The 18,917-nt window shown below is 45.4% G+C and overlaps 1 protein-coding gene across 9 annotated transcripts in view; it reads left to right on the top strand.

Annotated features, from left to right (window-relative positions):
* The window catches only part of TDRD1 (tudor domain containing 1), a 123,648-nt gene that overhangs the window by 18,611 nt on the left and 86,120 nt on the right, over window positions 1–18,917 (top strand). For all 9 annotated transcript variants that reach the window (XM_053312702.1, XM_053312700.1, XM_053312694.1 and 6 more), the window contains 3 exons: window positions 236–380; window positions 2,332–2,437; window positions 3,419–3,470. In XM_053312702.1, the coding sequence (XP_053168677.1) occupies window positions 236–380; window positions 2,332–2,437; window positions 3,419–3,470 (303 nt within the window). The remainder of the gene's footprint in view (window positions 1–235; window positions 381–2,331; window positions 2,438–3,418; window positions 3,471–18,917) is intronic.

Genomic DNA, 18,917 nt, shown 5'->3' with positions numbered 1-18,917 from the left:
TGATTTCAATTGGAATTTTAGGTTCCTTTGCAACATGTTTCTCTTAAAAAAACCAAAAAACCAAGCATTCTAATGAAATACAAACTTAAGTTGGACCTACCGTATGTCGAGACTTCTTTACAGCTTGTCTGAGATTTTAAGGTTATTTATTTCAGTGGGAGAGTGAAACGTATTGTATTTTAAGGCATGTAAATGTTGTTTGAACCTGTTAAAATATAATATATATGTATTACAGGTGTTGGGTTCTGCCTTGATAAGTGCAAAGGAGAAAAGGTTACAGGGCTCTCCAGAGAATGTTTTATCAGTGGGATGTGAAGCACAGTTGCATAATCGATTAAGCCTTTTAAATCAGCCCACTTGCCGTTTCTGTGGTCTCTTTGGTAAGTTTTTATCTATGGCAGAATAGACTAAGTTTTAAACTGTATATGAAGGAAAACTGATCTCACCTTGTAAGCTCTAACTCAGAAGAAGAACTGGGCAAAGAGGCACTTTTTTAAAGTGGTGATTTTCTTTAATGGGGGAGAGCAACTGGCCCTATCCAGCCCCAGCACAGTACTCCTTCAGTGACTGTTGCCAGTGTCTGTCTTATGTTTCTTTTTAGATTGTGAGCCCTCTGGGGACATGGGTCCATCTTATTTTATTATTTCTCTATGTAAACCGCTTTGGAAACATTTGATGAAAAGCGGTATATAAATATTTGTTGTAGTAGTCAAAGTAGTAGAAGAAGTTCAAAGCAAACTCTACTGTGAGCTGGGAAGTCACAGCTTCATATCTCACCTGTGGTCATCTCTCTGCACACATCTGTATTTTGGAGATAGCAATAGCACTTACATTTATATACCGTTCTATAGCCGGAGCTCTCTAAGCAGTTTACAATGATTTTAGCATATTGCCCCCAACATTCTGGGTACTCATTTTACCGACCTCGGAAGGATGGAAGGCTGAGTCAACCTTGAGCCCCTGGTCAGGATTGAACTTGTAACCTGGTTACAGGGCGGCAGTTTTACCACTGCGCCACCAGGGGTAAAACTGTCTTCCTTATGTCATTGCTATAAGGATTACTAGGGTAATGTGTGTGGAGGCCTTTGAATCCTGGGAAGGAGCCATATGAATGCTATTATTATGCCACGTGTGTGTGTAGTCTGTAGTAGGTGAGGTCTGTTGTTAATTGGAAATTTCAAGAAATTAAATGTACGTAGTAGAATTTTTTATTAATGTGCTTTCAAAAGGAAAGTAAAAAAAATAATTTGAAGTTCATAGGATTTAAACTTCAAACATTCTTTTTATTGAAGAATTACCATATATGGTAAATTTGAATCTGAGAAAGATCATCTGCGTCACTTGGGCATTATGTCATTTTTGAGTTCTTCATCTGATTGAGTGTTAAAAATCTGTTGAGATCAATAACAGTTAAAATATGATTATTCAGAATTTCTTTTTTAAAAAACAATTAAATTTCACCCAACACATTTCACTGTAAAAAGTAGTGCATTCAGCTAACTTAAGTGACAGGATTGTTCATGTAAGATTTGGTACCTGTAGGTAATTGGGAAGTATGATATTCAAATTTTCTTCTAAAAAGTTTTATTTTTTTCAAGAATATTCTGGTGTGAGAGGTAGTGCATTCAGCTAATTTCTGTGGTAGAACTGTCTATGCAAAATTTGGTATATGTAGGTCAAGGGAAGAATGACTTTAGCCCTATTCAGACATTATGTTGTACGAGTGTAGAGAGATCTGCACACAGATAATGGTTTTTGTGTAAATAACTGCATTCATTGTAAAAGTGAAACTGGGTACTGGTCCTTAAATGCATAGTACATATAGGAAGGATGCTGTGCAGCATAACATGTGAATAACTGTACCTGTGTACACATTTGGACCTGTGTACACTGTACACTCATACAAGTGCTGAGCATAATGTGTGAATAGGGCTTATTTCTCACAAACTAACAAATTCTTCCTGTCTAGATATAAAAACATAAGACCATCTTACGTTTTTCATTACCAATTAAAATGAACTGGATAATGTGAAAAAATACCGTAGCATTAATATTGGTTTTAATAGAGGTTTTATATTATTCTTATGCAATCATATACTCCTTGAGGGTGATTTCACACAGTCAACCTCAAGCAATATAGTTTCATAAGACTAAATCTCTAGTTCTTTTAACTTTTATTGACGTTATGACATGCTTTCAAAATATCCACATTTCTTTTATTGATGTATAAACAAACAAGGAGAGAGAGTTGTGACTCTTTTATAGAATTGGAAAATTCTGAATGCATACTGTTGTTATTAAAACCCAGATTGTTGTTTCCAACTTCTTCAGGCTCCTTAAGATGTATGCAATGTAAGCAGGTATACTACTGTTCACTGGAATGTCAAAAAAAAGACTGGCAAATGCACAGTATTGTCTGTAGACCAGTTAAACAGAAGTAAGTTAAGGGGTTAAATTCTGTTAATTTGGGTAAGGCCTTTTGAATTAATGTGAATTATAGTTGCTTCATCTTAGTTGATGGTGAACATAGTGCAGTTACCCTTGGTTAGGAATCAGATGCTCTGTGGTTGTTTATATAAAACCTAACAGTGGCCCTGATCCGGTAACAGGAATCCATGCAGCAACTTTCTGCTTTGTGTTATAAACACCTATATACACATCTGCATCTTAAGGCTTATCAAAACTTTGACCTCTTTCTCTTGATGCAGATCTTCCTGTCAACTAGCCACATTTCTTGCAACCTAACCTACCTCAGGATTGTTTGAAGGATAGTGTGAAAAACATATGTACACAATTCTCTGCTCTTTGAAGAAAGGCTGGGATACTATTATGATACACCCCAAAAAAAAATTAATTCTCTTTAGATGTAGAGATAATTGGGGAATAACAGTGTACAACTCTAATTCTGTAGTGATGTAAAAGTCTTACAAACTTAAAATTATTTAGTGGCTGACATCCAGACTAACATTCTGTCAGTGGAACATAGTTTCCATGAATGGAATGGGCATTGCTCTAGTGCAGGAACCTTTCTACTTGCACAGCACCCCTTCGATTAAGGAAAGTGGTGTTCTGCTGATGTGACATTGGTCTGGATGTCTTATACTTTGCACTTTACCAAGTAAAGTCTACTACTTTATGTGTGCAATATCGTATTTAAAAATTCATTTTCATTGTGGTGCTGAATTGATGGGAAATTGCTGCTCCCAAGGGATCAATCAGCAAAAAAGAGAAAAGATAAAAGGCAGGGAGGGCGGGTGGGTTGAAACTACGTAATGCTTTAGGTCTCTTTAAAGTGTGTAAGTGCTTGTTGCTTATTAGTTCTGGCAGTGTCTTTCACTGGCTCAGCCTTTTGTACAATCAGAACTTCATGAATTTTACAATAGTTATGCACTAATAACTAAACATTGGTTTTTTCTAGTACAGATAAGGTTGAAAACAATGCAAAATTGTTGGATGAAATCAAGAAAAAGGTATGACAAGCTGATTGCTTCTGTGACTAGGGGAAACATATCCCTATGTGCCGATGGTAATACTGTATGAGAGTTGGTTTTCCTCTAGCATGTGCAGTTAATTGTTTGTTATTAGCAGCTAGCATCCTACAGAGTTGATCTGCAGTCTAGAGAACCATGAAGTTGTTTCCACATGCGCATGGGACTCTCTTTGGCTTGCTTTGCTCTGTAGTTTATTCCCATGTATCCCTGAAAAGCCACTTATGAGTTTGGTTAGACCTCTAGAGTAGCATTCAGAAGCACAAAGGGAAGCAAAAATCTTCAATCCTGTTACTGTGGAAGTATTTTAGATGTCCATATAGGACTCTGGGTCTCAGTTAAGATTCTCATTTGTTTACTTCACCGGAACTGCTTCACTGTCTTTCATAATGCCTTCCAGCAGGGAGATGGCAGCTACTTTATCAGTACAACAATTAACACTGCTGCTACTCTTCCATAACTGATAAAACACTGCTATGACTGCTGTGCATATGCACTGTGCTTTGTATAGACATAATTCTGTCAACTCAGCCAGTTAATCACAACTTTGGTTGTGGTTCAGTTAGGTGTGTTCTCAGTAGTAAAGGTATTCTAATGCTTTGCAGCAGCATCTAAACTCATTATTTTATGTGTTTTTTCAATCTTTGCTTAAACATGATATATTCCTTTACCTGTATCCCACCTTTATCTCACTTGATATGGTTCAAACTCCTTATTTTAATTATCTGAATGCTCTCCAGTCTTCTTGCCCTGTTTAAAATGCTGTGATGGTAATGGGTCCCACTCCTGCAGGTGAAGCTTACACAGGGCAAAATATTTTCTCATGCCATGCAGTAGTAACTTCTGTTGTGGTAACTCAAAATGTCACTTGATATTTTATAACCAGTGCCATATTGCTGATTTTTTAAAGTATGGATTCACTATATCATATGAATATGACACAGTTCTTACATGCACTATATCAAGCAGCGGTAACAACATGATTGTTGGGGTGCATGACTGTTTATCATATCTTTCTGCTGTAGCACTCAGTGCTGAAAAACTGGCCACTTCTGATCTACCTTAGTTGATGAGAGAAAACAAACATGTAATAGAACAGGTATTCTCATTGTCGGGTCCCCAGATGTTATTGGGCTTTAACTCCCATAATTGCCAACCAAAGGCCACAGGGGCTGGGGATTATGGGAGTTGAAGTCCAATAACATCTGAGGGCCCAACGGTGAGAATCCCTGTAATAGAACATTTACTGACCATGTTCATACTTGTCAGTACAGGCAGCTGCTGTTGCTTCGCATATTAAAAATTCATTCTGACTGTGACTGTTGATTGGTAAGAAGGCAGATCTCACTCAATTTGTAATATGTTGATTGGAAATAGTGACAGTTGAATTGGCAAATATTTTAAAGCTGGTTTTAACTTTAATTCATGCTAGATTGTTGATGTTAATGCAATTGGCCGTGGACAAAATGCCCTTGGCATTTTCATTTTGCAGAAGAAAACTTATGGCTATCCCATTTTGAATCAAGCTCCACAAAGCTGGAAAACCAGAACCTAAGTCTGATGCCTTAACAGACATAAAAACAGGTTGCATACCTGTAACTAATGATCTGGAAGAGATCCGTTGTATTCATAGCCTGCGCAGTGACCTCACGGACCGATTAGCTAGCTCCTCGCTCTGCCTCCAACTGCCATGCACGAGGCCGTGCTGCCCTTTTTTTCAGCAGTTGGGGTGTGTCTATTTCAGTTTCTGGTGGACCGTCGGTTGAGCTCTTGACGATCCTCTACAACTTTGTCCTGCCCACACCTCGCGGGGAGGCTCGGGCGGGTTTTATGAATACAACGGATCTCTTCCAGATCATTAGTTACAGGTATGCAACCTGTTTATCTGGATAGTGATCCGTTGCATTCATAACTATGGGTGATTAGCCAGCTTTTACCCTGGCGGTGGGTAGCATTCATGGCAGGACTCTCTTCAGCACTCCTCTCCCAAACTCTCCTTCTTTCAGTTGTCTAAGGTCCAAGGCATAGTGCTGTATAAAGGGCTGGGTCGACGTCCAAGTCGCCGTTCTACAAATGTCCTTCATCGGTACCCCAGCCAAGTCTGCCGCCGAGGACGCATAGGCCCTTGTTGCATGCGCAGTAATTCGCCCCTGGAGGGACCTTCCCCTGAGCAGTATAGGCAATTCTTATTGCTTGCACAATCCACTGAGCCAACCTTTGGCGGGTCACAGACTTTCCCTTAGAAGTCCCCTTATGTAGGATAAATAGTTTCTTAGTGCGGCGCAAGCAGCTGGTCGCATCCAGGTAGTATAAGAGCGCTCTACGCACATCCAAAGTATGCATTTCCTTTTCGACACTAGACTCTGGGTTTTGGAAAAACGTTGGCAGAATTATGTCCGCATTTATGTGAAAATCTGTCGTCACCTTGGTTCGAAATCTCGGATCCAAACGCAGAGTGACTTTATGCGGGTAAATCTGTATGTATGGCCGGTCCATTCGTATCGCAGCCAACTCGCTCACCCTCCGTGCCGTGGTGATCGCTATCAAGAAGACGGTTTTAAGGGTTTTTAAACGCAATGATGCTGCAGCTAGGGGTTCAAATGGTTTTTGAGTCAGTGCCTTCAGCACCAAAGTTAAATCCCACTGCTGCTGTGGGCGGCGGATTGGCGGAAACAAATTGTTTAAACCTTTGAGGAATCTTTTACATTCCGGATGGGAGAATACCGTTGTCTTGTCCCATCCCCTATGTTCAGACGAGATCGCTGACCAGTGCACCTTCAAAGAAGCGTTTGCCAAGCCCGCCATCTTAAGAGTTGTCATATACAGCAAGATTTGATTCACAGTCGCCCTCTCTGGGGAAAAACCATGCTCCTTAGCATATTGCCTAAAACGCCGCCACTTACTACTGTAATTGAGGCGCGTCGACCTCTTCCTATTATTCAGCAGTATCCTTTTCAATAGCCTATACGCCACGCCGTCAGCCGTAGGGACTCCACCTGAGGGTGTCGCAGTGCTCCGGCATCCTGAGTCAGCAAATCTGGCACATGGGGAAACCTGTGGTAGACCCCCTTGGACATACGCAGCACTATCGGGAACCACTGCTGCCTGGGCCACCACGGCGTTATCAAGATGCCCCTCGTGGTGTCGCTGAGCATCTGCGCAACTACTTTTGATATCAGTGGCTGTGGCGGAAACAGGTAAAATAGACTCTTGTTCCACTTGTATTGAAAAGCGTCCCCTAGTGAATTGTTGCCTACACCCGCACGAGAGCAAAATTTCGGACACTTTGCGTTTACAGTAGTCGCAAAAAGATCCACAGTCGGCCATCCCCAAGTCTTGAAGAGGGCCTCCAGATAGACCATATTCAGCTCCCATTCGTGTTTCTGATTGAATAGTATCGACCTGCTGAGTCCATCCGCTTGTATATTGTCCACTCCTTTGATGTGTATTGCCATCAAAATTATGTCTCGAGCTATGCACCAGTCCCAAATGCTTTGACTCAGCAAGCAGAGAGACCGAGAGACCGTACCTCCCTGCTTGTTCAGATACGCCATGGCTGTGTATTGTCCAGATGGATCTGCACAACTTTCCCCTGAAGTAGGGGATGAAACGCCTTTAGCGCTAAAAACACAGCCAGGAGCTCCAAGTAATTTATGTGTCGCTTCCCCTGCTGCTTCGACCATTGTCCTTGTATCTGATGGTGCAGACAATGCGCCCCCCAACCCTGCAGAGAGGCATCTGTTGTCACGCTGCATGTTGGAGTGAGCGGTTGAAAAGGTACTCCTGTCAGCAAGTTGTTTGGGCTCATCCACCAACGTAGGGTATCCAGCACCGTACCGGGCAGTTTTAGACACTTGTGTTGACTGTCGCGGTTTGGGTGGAAGTTGCTCAAATACCATATTTGCAGAGTGCGCATACGTAGTCGAGTATTTGGCACTGTAGTATTGCATGAGGCCATGAGCCCTAGGAGCCTTTGCACCAACACTGCCCTCTGTACTGGCCGATGAGTACAAGATTCTTTATTTGTTGGTATCTGGACTCTGGTAGGTAAGCTCTCTTCTCCTGCATGTCCAGAATCGCACCTGTATACTCGACCCGCCGCCGGGGGTCTAACCGGGATTTCTTTAAGTTCACTGTAATGCCCAAGTCCTCTAAAAGATTCAGTACATAGCGGACTTGCAAAAGTAACTCTTCTTTGGCTTGGCTGACCACTAACCAGTCGTCCAAATACGGGTATATCACTATAGCCTTTGTTCTCAAAAAAGCAACCACTGTAGCCACCACCTTGGTGAATACCCGTGGCGCTGTGGACAGGCCGAATGGTAACACCACATACTGGTATGCTGTATTTCCTACGGTGAACCGTAGGTATTGACGATGTCCTTCTCGGATGCCGATATGGAAATAGGCATCCTTCAAGTCTAGGGTGACGGCCCACTCCTCCTGAACCAGAAGGTGCAGGATGCCCTGCAGGGTTATCATTCTGAACTTCCTTGTGTCTACAAATAAGTTCAGCCCCCTCAAATCCATAATGGCTCTGATCCCTCCGTCCTTTTTGGGGATTTGAAAATAACGGGAGTAAAACCCCCGCATCCTGTCCATCCACCTCACTGGCACAATCGCCTGTTTTTCCAACAACACCTGTACTTCCTCGCACAGCACCTGGGTTGGTCTGGTATATGTTATCCCCTGAAAGGGTGGCAAAGTTTTGAACTCTATTGCGTAACCAGATTTGATGATCTTTAATACCCATTGGTCTGATGTTATACGTTGCCACGCTTGCGCGTGGCTTGCCAGCTTGATGGAAGTGCTGACCTTCACAAGGCCGATGTTTTGGGCCTTGGGTTCTATTACTTGTGGTGCTGGTTGAATGTTTGATGTTATTGGCTCCAGAAGTGGATGGACCCGTCCCATCAAAGGGACTGTTTCTGCTGGTCCTTGCCCTGCCTTTGTCCTCTCTGGCGTTGTGTGTAGGGTTTGTTACGTTGGTAAGGCTTATATTGCCTTCTGTAATCTCTCTTGTCTTGCCTGTAGGCCGTCCGGCCTTGCTGTCGACCATACGTGCGGTTTTTAGACTGCCCACCTACAGCCACCATGAATGTCTTTGCAGTAAATTTCGACTGCTTCCAAGACTGCATTGTGGAATCGGTTGTCTCAGCAAAGAGCCCTTTGCCGTCAAAAGGTAGATATTCAACCTTCTCTCGCATATCCTGCTGTAAGTTCGTTGAACGTAGCCACGCGTGGCGTCGAAGGGTTATGGCAGTTGTCATTGCACGTGACTCCGTTTCTGCAGCATGCTTGAATGTGCTAAGCATATGCCTTGTCACCACCGTGGATTTCTCATATGTCTTTTTAAAGTTTTCTTGGAACTCCTCTGCAGACATTGTAGCCGAATCCTGAAACAGCGTGTCCCAAATATGGTGCCCATAACGCGCCAAACACGCCGAATAATTTGCAATTTTTATCGCCAAGCTAGACGTGGCATAGATCTTCCGGCCAAGGACATCCAGTTTTCTGCCCTCTTTATCATTAGGCGTCGAATGACGCTGATTGCCCTTTGTTGAGGCACACTCAATCACTAACGAGTTCGGCACCGGGTGCTTCATGAGATAGCCACCATCCTCGTCCTGTATCCTATACAGTCCCTCTAGTTTGCGGGACGTAGCTGTGGATGTCTGCAGTACATCCCAGGCCGTCTTCGCTGCCTTGGTAATAGCCGGCAACATAGGCAGAGATACCGGGTGTGTCACCTTAGCGCGGGCCATCATATTGTAAACAGGGTCCTTTAAGTCTAACTCCGGTTGTTTTAAGTCTAGACCTAAAGCTTCTGCCATTTCCCGTATTTGAATATGGTAGGCTTTCAACTCCTCCGAGGGCGATATTGAAGTGTGAGGAGGCACATCCGATGGGAGCTCAGGTTCAAACGGTTCCTCCGGAATCGAAGGGTCATCCTCCGACTCTGTCTCACTAGAGGAATCAGCATCTCCTGAGTCTGGCACTGTAACAGATGTGACAGGCACTTTAGGCGTTCGTCTCACCACGGGGGTAGGCACTGTTGCACCTACAGTCGGTTGTTCAGTTATAGGTGCCGCGGCAGGGGTCACCGAATTTCCCGCTTGTTGTTGTGCCTTCCAGATTTTGTACTCGGCATAGTCTGCCGGATAGACCACAGGTGGAGAATGAGTGAAGCCACACGTATGTCCTGCCTGAGAAGTGGCCAAATGGGTGAAGCGGGTCACGGGAGGAGGGCGTACAAACAACGCAGAAGGTCCAGTCAGTGTAGCTCTGTCCATCATTAGGGGCCCCGGCGTCTGCATCGGGCTCGTAGACGCCGACACGCGCTGTACAGGTTGCAAAAGAGCCGGTAAATGTAAAGGTTGTCGCTGCGGCGATATCGACGGGGTCCTGGGGACTGATAGGATAGCCGGTGTGTTCGGTACCGACCGTGCTCCGGTACCCTGATCGGTTGATACACCAGAGAAACCACGAAAAGTCGACGCAGTCGGTGTAGTCTCAGCCGAATCCAAGAGACTCAGCAAGTCTGTTCTCGCCTTCGCACCCTCTGCTATTCCCCTTTCCGCCGCATCTTCTCCAAAATCGAGATAGTCCTCCGTCCTGTACTCCAGCCTTGGAGTCATAGCAGGCGAAACCATCGGCGTATGCGCTGGGGTGAGCTCCATCGCCCCCAGACGTCGCAAGTAGGGTCTCGGGACAGGTTCCAGTGGTCGTTGCACTTCTACATTCGTCGATACCGAGCCTGACGCCAATTCCAATCTCGGTACCGGGCAAGGGGTCGACATCGACACACTTTGGTTCTTCGATGCCGTGCTCAACGCCGTGCATGGTGACGATGCCCTGTCCGTAGTCGATATCGAGCCCGACATTGACGCTCGCACCTGCATTGCCGATATCGAACCATGTTTTGGCAGCGGGGCCGCATCTGTCGATCCCGACTGGACTGGGCTTCGTCTCTCCGAACCCCACGGTGCCGAAGCGATGGACTCCGTCGAATCCCAATCCTCACAATCAGATTGTAACGGTATCGGTGACGGAGTACGGCTATGAACTCTAGTCTTTTTCGTCCGTTTTCGGGGGGAGGATGGTTCTTGCTCCTCCTCCGTAGACGATTTACGCTTATGTCTTTTATGTCTATGGCGTCTTTTCCCCATTTCGCTGGGCTGTTTAAACGCCTTCGACTCAGTGGCTTTCGACTGCCTACTGGCAGGGTCCACTGCATGAGCCACCGAACTCGACACCGCCGTCGGTACTGTGGACGGCACCGAGGTGACACCCAATGTCGATGTCGAGGGTCTCGGCGTCGGAGGGCGCAGCGCGTCATCGTACAGCGCCGCCCGTAACCTCAGCGCACGATTCTTCAAAGTTTGCTTCGAAAAAGATGTACATATCTTGCAACTCGCTGGGTTATGTTGCTCCCCAAGGCACAATAAACAAGAGTCATGCGTGTCCGTTGAGGGCAACTTTGCTTTGCACTCCGAGCACCGTTTAAAGGTTGTTTTGGGCTTGTCCTTGGCCGCCATGGCCTCAGCCATCCCCGCAACGGGAATAATCTTGTATACGCTTTCCTTCCTGGGATTAGTCTAGTACGTAGTCCAAAATACAATCCAATGATCGAAAAACCAAAATCTGTTCCAGTTCAAGTTCGCTTTCTAAACACTAAATAACCGAGGAGCTATCACAGTCTGAGGTGTTGACGCAACGGCGGTCAAACAGAAACTGAAATAGACACGCCCCAACTGCTGAAAAAAAGGGCAGCACGGCCTCGTGCATGGCAGTTGGAGGCGGAGCGAGGAGCTAGCTAATCGGTCCGCGAGGTCACTGCGCAGGCGCAGAACCCATAGTTATGAATGCAACGGATCACTATCCAGATCACATGATCAGTAATTCTATTGTGCAATGTCATAAAATGTGCTTGCTTAGAAATTGCCTTCCATGCACCCCGTTTTTCCTTTGCTCTTTGAGGTCCAGCTCAAGATGGGATGCCTGGCACCAGCAATAATACTCCATGCTGTCCATATGGGTGCATAGAAGGCAAGCTGTACATCATGTCATTCCACAACATTACTGATCATGTGAAGTGTCTGTTAAGCATGAGCCTTGGGTTCCAATTTCCCAGCGTTGTGGTACTTCAGCCAGAAATGAAATACTGTACTCAGAAAAAGGTTTATGACCATAGTTAAGGCTATCTAACTTCCATGGTTTATGAAAAGGAAATTTATCATTATAGTGTAGGCAATCCAATATGCTCCCCAATGTCACATTGTGTGTGTGTGTGTGTGTGTGTGTGTGTGTGTGTGTGTGTGTTTGAAACAGTAGCGGGATATTTTGCATTACAATGGTGTAGTAGAACTAGTGTGAAGTAGCAGCTAGACTGTTGTACTAGAATTGGGAAAACTCGAGTTCAAATCCCTGAAATTCTCTGGATGATTCTGGACCAGTCACAAAAGGGGACAACTTGTCAGCTTTCAGCACTTTTGAACTTGCTGTAGCAGTTTTTATTATATTTTCTTAAAATGGGGCACATTTGTAGACCTTGTCTAGTAGAACATGTTTGCCAAGTTTCATGTTATTAGTTCAACAGTTTTCATATTTATAAGTGCTAGAATTTCGGAGCTTACTATGGTAGAACCTTTTTTCTTCAACGTGGTCTCTGTGTTCAACACGAATTGGGCTTTGCTCCTTTGCAGATACCTTGTTGGAGATTCTTCAAGCGATATCCTTCCAGCGTTTTGGCGGTAGCCCCGCCCCCTTAGGCTATATGCGGCTGCACAGGCTTCCCTCCTCAGTCTTTCTTTGTCTGCGGACAGATCAACATCGTTTAGAGTGCCTTTGAGTGACTTGCTTTTAAAAGGTAAAATCCTTCTTTTTCTCTACTTTTCTCCATCCTTTCTCCTTACTTTAGTTTACAGTTCCTCTCTCTATAAATTTAGTGTTTTTCTTTGCCTTTGGTCCCCCCCCCCAATGCCCCTCCGGGGCTCGGCATTTTTCACCGACTCTCTACAACTTATGGCCAAAGGAGTTACTTTCAAATTCTGTTTCTGCTGCCGGGCCAAGTTCCCTTCATCGGACGGACACAGCCACTGTTTATTTTGTCTTGGCGAAGGACACAAGGTTGATTCTTGTGTCCATTGTTCAAAATTCACTAAACAGGTGAGGAAAAATCGCACTTCCCGCCTCCTATCTTGGCTGTGGGAACAAGCCTGAAAATCCCCCAGCGGCGGCTAAACCTTCTAAGATGCAATCGGCGACTTCTACTTCGCCACAGAACTTGGGCCTACAGCCCTCTGTTTCCCCTACCAGGCGGCTCATCTCTAAACCCAAGGCACTCCCACCTTCAGAGCCTACAGCTCCAGCCTCACCGTCGGAACCGACAATGCTTTCAGTTCCACAGTCCTCGAATTCGAAGTCATTGACCTGATTTCCTTTGGCGCTGTCACAGCTTCTGAAGAAAACAAAGTCATGCAAAGTTGCCAATGCTGAGTGACCACCCAAGCGCTCGCTCGCACCCCTCTCAACCCCGCCAGCAAAGAAGAAGCACATAAAGCCCTGTGGTGGGATCGTTCAAACCCGAGCACCATAGCGTTGCTACTTCTATCCCAACTGCTGTCGCATCCGAGACTGGCCTTGGTACTGAGGACAAGTACGCTGCCTACTCAGAGGACGAGCCTGTTTAGGAACCTGACCCTTCCTCGGAGCCCGATGAGGAGGCACTGGGTGACAGCTATACTTACGAATCCCAAACGGATTTGGTTGAGGAGGACTCTGAATCCGAACTGGAAGAGCTTCAACCATTACCTAGACGTGGCAGGTTGGACCTTCCTTAGCATTACATCTATGACAATCACATGGGCTATCGCTCGGTACCAAGAGCAACACATAGAGACCATCAAGAATACTCCTCAGTATCGGGCCCCTATTTGGGGACCGTCGGAACTACCGTCCACCTCCAAGGTCCTCTCACTACTACGACCCTGCAGGCATACAATATCAGCAGGCTTGTCACTCTACTTCCCAACTGCATCAGTGGGAACCTACCAAGGGACGGATCCTGCTCTCCGCTCCGTTCCAGACCCACCCGCCTTACTCCTCTCTGCCTCACCCTCCAGTACTGACTCAATGACCCCCACTCCTCCACCCTGAACAACATCTCTGCTCTCGCCTAGATTTCCTCCTTAGAACCACCCACCAAAGCTTACCACTCCTGCCTCTCTACATGGTCCCAACTTCCAGGACCGCCCTGAACTGACTCCAGCTACCAGTCACCCGGCAACTGAGGAGGAGGAATCTTGGGATTCACAGTCAGATCCCGAGGACCGCACTCCGAGGTGGTGTTTCTGGGCTCCTCACATCAGGAACTTCTGTCGGAACTGAGACTTTCCTCCCCATCAGAAGATTATAAAATTTATATTGATTATGTAACCTGCATGGCCAACTCTCTTGGAGTGCAGATGTCCCTACAAGATAAAGAGGAATCGGACCCCCTCTTTAGCCTCATTGAAGAGGACGCTCAACCTCCAGTATCGCTTTCCCTCAACACATCCCTTATGAAGATCACATGGTTGTTCTGGGAGCACCCATCATCACTGCCACACTCTTCAAAACACACCTTCTATAAGGTTCGCAGCCAGGATGAAAGACTGGCACCTTTCTAAAAAAGCATCCTACGCCCAATTCTGTGATTGTAGAGTCCTCTCTCACTAAGAACAGAGATCATACTGCCTCAACTCCACCTGATAGAGAGGGCAAGAAACTTGACTTTTTTGGCAGGCGCCTATATTCAATCTTGACCTTTCATCTACACATTACCACATACCAAGCATATAATGCACGATACACTCATTTTATTTGGGAACAGCTGGCACCCTTCCTCAGTCACCTCCCACCTGAAAAAAGAGAACCAGTCAAGGTCTTCGTTAAAGAGTCTGCCCAAATCCCTGAACAGGAGCTCCATGTTATGCGCCACTCGACAGAATGCACCTCCAATGGGATAGCCATAGCTGTAGCTATTTGCAGGCACGCCTGGTTAAGATCTTCAGGCCTGACACCTGAGGCACGGTCCTGGATCAAAGATCTTCTCTTTGAGGGTGACGCTCTCTTTGGAGAGAGAACGGATGAGACCCTTCAGAGGGTTCAGCGCCTCCGTAACATGGCCCGCTCTATGAGCTATAAACCTGCTCCATACCAACCCTATTGTCAGCCTTGGTGGCAGCAACTTCAGTTCCAACGACCACAATCTCAGAACCAGCAACCTGACCAATCCTTTTGGCCCTCCCGCTTCCAACCCTACAAGAAATGGGCTTCCTTTCCTACCAATAGAGGCTCCACGCCCAGGTCCAGAACGTCCCCTGCTTCGCAGAAGAGACAATGACTCGCGCCACCTGCCCAGATGGGAGACTCGACGCTCTCCATTCCTCCCAGCCTGGGAACAGATCACATCAGACTCTTGGGTTCTTGTGATAGTGCAAATTGGCTATGCCATAGAGTTTTCAGCTACCCCTCCCTTAAACCTACCACTTCTGACCCCGCCTTCCCCTGCTCTCCTCGCAGAAGTCGACTCCCTTCTGGACAAACAGGCCATAGAACCGGTCTCGAACCCAAACTCTCCAGGGTTCCACTCTACATATTTTATGGTGCCAAAGCCAGACGGAACTTTGCATCCCATTCTAGACCTACGTGAGCTGAACTGCTGCGTCACAGGTGTTTCACGATGGTGACTATCCCCACTATCCTTGCCCTACTCCATAGAGGGGTTGGTTCATCTCTCTCGATCTTCAAGATGCATATTACCATGTTTCCATCAGGCCTCAGCACCACTGTTACCTACGCTTCCAGGTTGCAGGGAAAACATACCAGTGCCATGCACTACCATTTGGTCTGATCTCAGCACCGAGGGTCTTTACCAAATGCATGGCACCAATCGTCGCCCATCTTCAACAGCAAGGGATCCAGGTATTTCCATTTCTCAACGATTGGCTCCTTGTAGCCAACGACCCCCACACCCTTCGCCACCACCTGAACAATACCATATCTCTTCTCGACTCTCTGGGCCTACAAATAAATTGCAAAAAATCCAAGCTGACCCTGACCAGAACCATATAATTCTTGGGGCTTCTCTTTGATTCCAATCAGGTTGCACTGTTCCTGCCAGACAGACAGATCCAGGCAATTCTTTCCCTTGCTCATAACATAATATCATTTTCATACCAGGCTGCGAGAGCCATTCAACAAATGCTGAGCTACATTGCCTCAACAGCACACATCCTACCACACACCAGGTTCTGGTCCAGAAATCTTCACCATTGGTTCCTGCAGGTCTTCACCCCACACCTACACTCGGCCACATATTTCTTCCAGGTACCTCCGCAGGTCCTATGTTCCCTTCGGTAGTCGGCCGATCCAACCAACCTCTGCATAGGGTTGCCGTTTCACCCCCAATGTCCTCGTGTCATGATCATTACGGACGCTTCAGAGACAGGCTGGGGTGAGCACACCCTACACCTCCATGGCCAATGGAATCCTTCGGAGGCTGACCACCACATCAACTACCTCAAACTTCTGGTTATATTCAAAGTCCTCTAGGGCTTCCTCCTCATCCTTCGCCAGTCTACAGTCCTAATTCAGACAGACAACACCACAGTGAAGGTGTACCTGAACTTCCAGGGGGGCACATCCTCCACAGCCTTGCTGTATTTCTCCATCAGAATTTGGCTGTGGTGTATCTGTCATTCCATCACCCTGTCTACTGTACAAATCCACGGCAAGGAAAATGTGCGAGTGGATACTCTCAGCAGAACCACCTCTACCTCGCACGAATGGTGTCTAGACAGAAGGACATTGGAAGACCTTTTCTGAGCGTGGTTCACTCCCACAATAGATTTCTTCGCCTCATAGAACAGTGCCCAGTGCTGCCATTACTGCTCCAGGGCAGGCCTCTGACAGCACTCGCTGGGTGATGCTTTCGCGATGGACTGGACCGGCCTCCGGGCATATCTGTTTCCACCCATCCCCTTGCTACCCAGAGTCCTGCAGAAGATCTCTCAGGACAGGCCAGAGTGCATCCTGATCACCACGTGGTGGCCCAGGCGGCCCTGGTTCCTCCACCACCACCTTCTCTCCAACAACCATTACAGAACAGAATTTTATTATGGTCATAGACCAATATACAAAGAAATACAAACAATGCATCATGTAAATAAAATAAAAAAGAAGTGTATAAACTACTTACGAAATGCACTGCTAAAGATCAGATCGAGTTTTGCAGATTATAAAACAAAACGTGGCCACTATATCAACCATTTTTTCATCTGGGTTAAGTAATAAAAACTTCAAATAAAAATAATCTGGGTTCCCTAAAAACTTAGACAATGGGGAGATTAATCTCAAGCGGGCTTCCTTAAAAAAAACCACAGTGTAAAATTGAATGTATACTGGTCTCCACTTGGCCAGAACCACAAGGGCAAAGGTGTGCAGGGAAAGAGATGCCCTTGAACCTGCCCTCTAAAACGGCAGCTGAAAGGGCGTCCATTCGGGCCAATGTCGATGCATGTCTGAATTTGGGGATAATAATAGAATACAGATAGCCTACTGGCTTGAGATTAAACAATTGCGCCCTGAGATTGACGGTCTTAGAAATAGAAGCAGCTTCCTCTTGCAATCCTACATCAATGATGCATTGTTTGATCTCCTCCTTAGCCTGGTCATTGCCCATCTGCAGCAGAACCTCTGGGGAAAACCCATAGTAAGTTAATTTATCAATAATCAGTGAAAACTATTTAAATTTAAATGAATCAGTCTTAATGAGGGAAGCCAAGCCTGAGCTAGAGGACATAAATTTTAACCAGAATAGGAAAATAGTTCTCCAGAATCCGGTTTCCATTCATAGCAGGCCAACCACTCTTCTCAGTACCACTGATGGAGCACAACGAGGGGACAGCTAATAAGGATCTCAGGAATTTAGCTTGCAAAATTTCTAAATTCGAGAAGTTTCGAGGTGGACCTAATTGGGCACCATAAAACAACTGACAATACACTTTGGTGATAAATAGTTTAACCGCTGCAGGGATAAAAGAAGCACCTCTCTAATAGTAAAAGGAAGTTATGAGTTTTGTGGTGAGTTGAGCCAATATCAGAGAGGAATTATAATGGGCACTACGAGATCCCGAAGAGTGAAAAACAACTCCAAGGTACTTGAAATAATGGACTTGGGCTATCTTATGGCCATTCAAGGACCAATTATGGAGTCTAGGACGCTTAGCAAAGACCATAATCTTGGTTTTTTGATAATTTATCGCGATAGCCTCTTGTGTGCAAAATTTTGATAAGAGAATCAAAGCACATTTCAAGCCAATTGGGGTTTAAGATAGAACTGCCATATTGTCGGCGTAGAGCAAAACTGAGATATGCCTATTAGCAATTTTAGTGGGATGAGTGTAAGGGCTAGAAACAGAGGACACTACAAAATTGATATAAAGATTGAATAACATGGGAGCTTATAAACAACCTTGACGGACACTCCTACGAGAGGGTATGACTGCTGACAAAGCCCCTGATGCAGTATAGCGGGCCCTCAGCAGGGCACCATTATAAAAGGAGATTATCAGACGTAGCAGTCTCCTGTCTATTCCTAGATCCCATAATTTCTTCCAGAGCCTCTCCCATGAAATTAAATCAAAGGCAGATTTAAGGTCAATGAAGGCCATGTAAAGCCCATGAGCTGGCTTGGTAGAATATTTCTCAGAAAGGAATTGAAGGATAAGGGCATGATCCAAGGTTGAGCGACCAGTCGGAAAACCAGCCTGTTCCTGGGCTAAAATATTGCTTTCATCAATCCAGTCCATGAGTTTAAGAAGGAGGTGTTTAGTATAAATCTTACTATTGACACTTAATATACTGATTGGACAATAATTATTTGAATAATCCCTATTGCCTTTTTTATAAATAGGGATCATTATGGCTATACCCCAGTCATGGGGGATTTTAGCCATCCAATCTATATATGTAAAGAGAGAGGTGAGAAGGGGAATCCACCTGTCAAGATTAGCCCGGAGTGCATCAATAGTAATAAAGTCATGACCCGGGGCCTTGCCACAAGGGAAAGAAGAGATAAGCTTATCAATTTCGGAAAATGATACTGGGTCCCAACTAGGAAGTTCAGAACTATGTAATTCTTTTAAAACATTGAAATTATCGTCGGTGCCCAGAGCCTTTTTATACAGAGAGCGGTAGTATTCTTCCCACACATCCACTGAGATGTAGTGTGGAGGGGTAGACATAGTTTTGCTCAATTGAGGAGACACCAGCCTCCAAAAGTTAGCTTGATAGGAAGATCTTGCCGCCTCAAAAAGATGAGCCCATTTCTTTTTGGCAGCAGTGAATATTTTATCTCTTAAAATATTTGTTTATAATGGGATT

The sequence above is a fragment of the Hemicordylus capensis genome, chromosome 3, assembly GCF_027244095.1.
Source record: "Hemicordylus capensis ecotype Gifberg chromosome 3, rHemCap1.1.pri, whole genome shotgun sequence".
NCBI lineage: Eukaryota > Metazoa > Chordata > Lepidosauria > Squamata > Cordylidae > Hemicordylus > Hemicordylus capensis.
Note: the sequence above shows the minus strand (reverse complement) of the source record. Positions and strands in the feature narration are given on the sequence as shown.